This window comes from Macadamia integrifolia, chromosome 1 (assembly GCF_013358625.1).
Source record: "Macadamia integrifolia cultivar HAES 741 chromosome 1, SCU_Mint_v3, whole genome shotgun sequence".
Classification (NCBI taxonomy): domain Eukaryota; kingdom Viridiplantae; phylum Streptophyta; class Magnoliopsida; order Proteales; family Proteaceae; genus Macadamia; species Macadamia integrifolia.
Genome location: NC_056557.1, coordinates 32,765,782 through 32,768,100, shown reverse-complemented (window position 1 = coordinate 32,768,100; position 2,319 = coordinate 32,765,782). Strand labels below are relative to the sequence as shown.

At 38.3% G+C, this 2,319-nt stretch overlaps 1 protein-coding gene across 1 annotated transcript; it reads left to right on the top strand.

Moving 5' to 3' along the window:
* The first annotated feature begins 1,278 nt into the window (after positions 1-1,278).
* Positions 1,279-2,168, top strand: LOC122076650 (inactive protein RESTRICTED TEV MOVEMENT 1-like). Its single transcript, XM_042642065.1, has 2 exons — positions 1,279-1,642; positions 1,740-2,168. The coding sequence occupies exons 1-2, from the start codon at positions 1,442-1,444 to the stop codon at positions 2,034-2,036; spliced, it is 498 nt and encodes a 165-aa protein (XP_042497999.1). The 5' UTR covers positions 1,279-1,441; the 3' UTR covers positions 2,037-2,168.
* Positions 2,169-2,319: the final 151 nt, after the last annotated feature.

The window sequence follows — 2,319 nt, the reverse complement described above, 5'->3', positions numbered from 1 at the left end:
AGGATTTCATGGAACTTCTGACTCAAACTATCTCTACTCAATTGGAGCTTACGTGAAGTCTATCAATCCGTTGGAGGATACTAAATTACATATTTCAACCGTTCCTACAACAACAAAAAAATCAGCCTTCACTACAACAAAATGGGTAGGCACATTTAGGGGCACATTTAGCTAAAGAGAAGGCAATAGGGGAGGCTTAATGCATCCATCACTAAAGCAATCCCAAGACCTCCCATTTGGTCTTTGGATGGTCTTGTATGATGATGTAAATATGGTCTTTTTAGTTAATGAAGTGATTTTCTTTTGCTATCAAGGAAAAAAAAATTCTTCTTCTTTGAGCGTGTGTGCTCAATCTCAAACATGGCAACTATTGCGGACGAAATTTAGTTACTGCCTGGGTCGCAGCCAAGTAGCCAAAGAAATGGAATCTAAAAGGGTGTTTTAGAAAATACTATAACCTATGAGGGTATTTGTGAACCCTAAGCGGAAGTGAATTATTCCATTTCTTTGGCTGCCAGCAGAGGATTGCAACTTATTTTTTCCAACTACTGCTGTTGATGTTTTAGGATTTTAGTCAAGACTGGACCTTCTATATGGTTTTTGGTAAAGGCCTTTTTTTTTTATGGCAACCAAGAAACTCTTTCATTCTTAGGGAAAAACTGATGGAAGAAATAGAAAGTGAGGGGAATGCTGCTCTTTTTATTTCTCTGATGGTGCACGAGAGAGGAAAGAAATGGGTGAGGAGATGGAGAGGGGTTGTAGCAGAAAGACGGGATTAGCAGTGACGGAAGTCGTGGCAACGGTGGTATCATTTTGCACTCACAATAGCAACCAGAGTAGACATCGCAATTGGTTCATTCTTGTGAGCCACTGCAATGTTCCCGCCATAGAGTCCCACCAATTTGGTGGGATTTTGAAACAAGATGGAATGGAAGCCATGTTAGCAGATAAGAAAGCTCAAGAACCAGTGTTGTTTAGAACTTTTTGACCCCAAAATAACCAAACACTACATTTTCCTATGCTTTTAAGAAAATAAGGACCTCTCCCACCACTTAAATTCCACCCCCATCAAAACCCTCAAAACAAACCGCTCCTTAAGGTTTTTTTTTTTTTTTTTTTCTTCATACTTTAGGTTTGCTTACGTTTTCTTTCACTTAGTGGCTTGCCATCAATAATTGTACCTCACCCAGCTTTTGCTTTTCAAAGCTGCTTTTTTTTTCCTTTAACAAAAAAGACGTTGCTTTTTCTTCTTTAATAACAGGGATGAGATGAGCAGTAGGGGTAAATCCTTCTCCCAGAAGGAAAACTTTCCCTTCGTTTTTATATAACACCACCCAGACGGCCAGACCCCAGTCTCCTCTTTCTCTGAGACTAAACTCTGAAAGTGAGGCCGCGACTTCTCCTTGAGCCTACATTCCCTTCACCGAAAAAAAAGGTCAGAATGGAGATGATGATCAAGGTTGGTCCTTATGGTTGGAAGTCAAGGGGCAACCCTTGGGATGAGAAAGGCCAAAGCATGGTTACCCAGATCTTCATATTCTATGACAGTGAAACCGTATATTCCATACAGATTGCATACATTCTGGATGGGAAATTGCAACTATCCAATATACATGGTGGTAAAGGAAATATGTTTGAAACGGTAAGTCAACACATTAACACATAAATAAAACTTTCCGATTCTTCTTTCTGATTCCAAAATATAAATGATTCTTTAATTGTTTCTGGTTAATTTGCAGGTTGACATAGATTATCCCTCTGAGTTTCTAACTGGCATTACGGGTTACACCGATGGCTACTATGGTAAGGTGGCGTCTTTGACGTTTGAAACGAACCAGAGAAAGTTTGGGCCGTTTGGGCTAGAGGAAGGCAATAACTTGACTCCCTTCCGCATTAAGATGGGGACTAAGAGAATCTTTGCAGGATTTCATGGAAGTTCCGACACAAATTATCTCTACTTAATTGGAGTTTACGTGAAGCCTATCAATCCTTTGGAGGATACCAAATTAAATATTTCAAAACTTTCAATCCGTTAGTAAATAGATCTTATGACACAATGGAGAAAATGCAGTGAGCACATGGATTAACCAACGCAAAGTTTTTCTTTCTATAGTTCTTAATTGTGATATAGGACAAATGAATGAACCAGCACAAAGTTTTTCTTTCTATAGTTCGTAATTGTGATACAGGGTTTGTTATTCTGTTTAATTTAAGGACCTCTCCTCTTTTCTTTTGGTTTGCCCAAAAAATGTTGTAGAGGTTGCCTTTCTTTATGTTTTTATGTTTTTTTTTTTTTTTTTTTTTTTTTTTTTTCCTTAA

Excerpts from the sequence above, each read along its gene's own strand:
- LOC122076650 (XM_042642065.1), top strand. The coding sequence starts at position 1,442 with ATGGAGATGATGATCAAGGTTGGTCCTTATGGTTGGAAGTCAAGGGGC. Across the intron at positions 1,643-1,739 it reads AAGGAAATATGTTTGAAACG|GTTGACATAGATTATCCCTC; the intron begins GTAAGTCAACAC and ends GTTAATTTGCAG.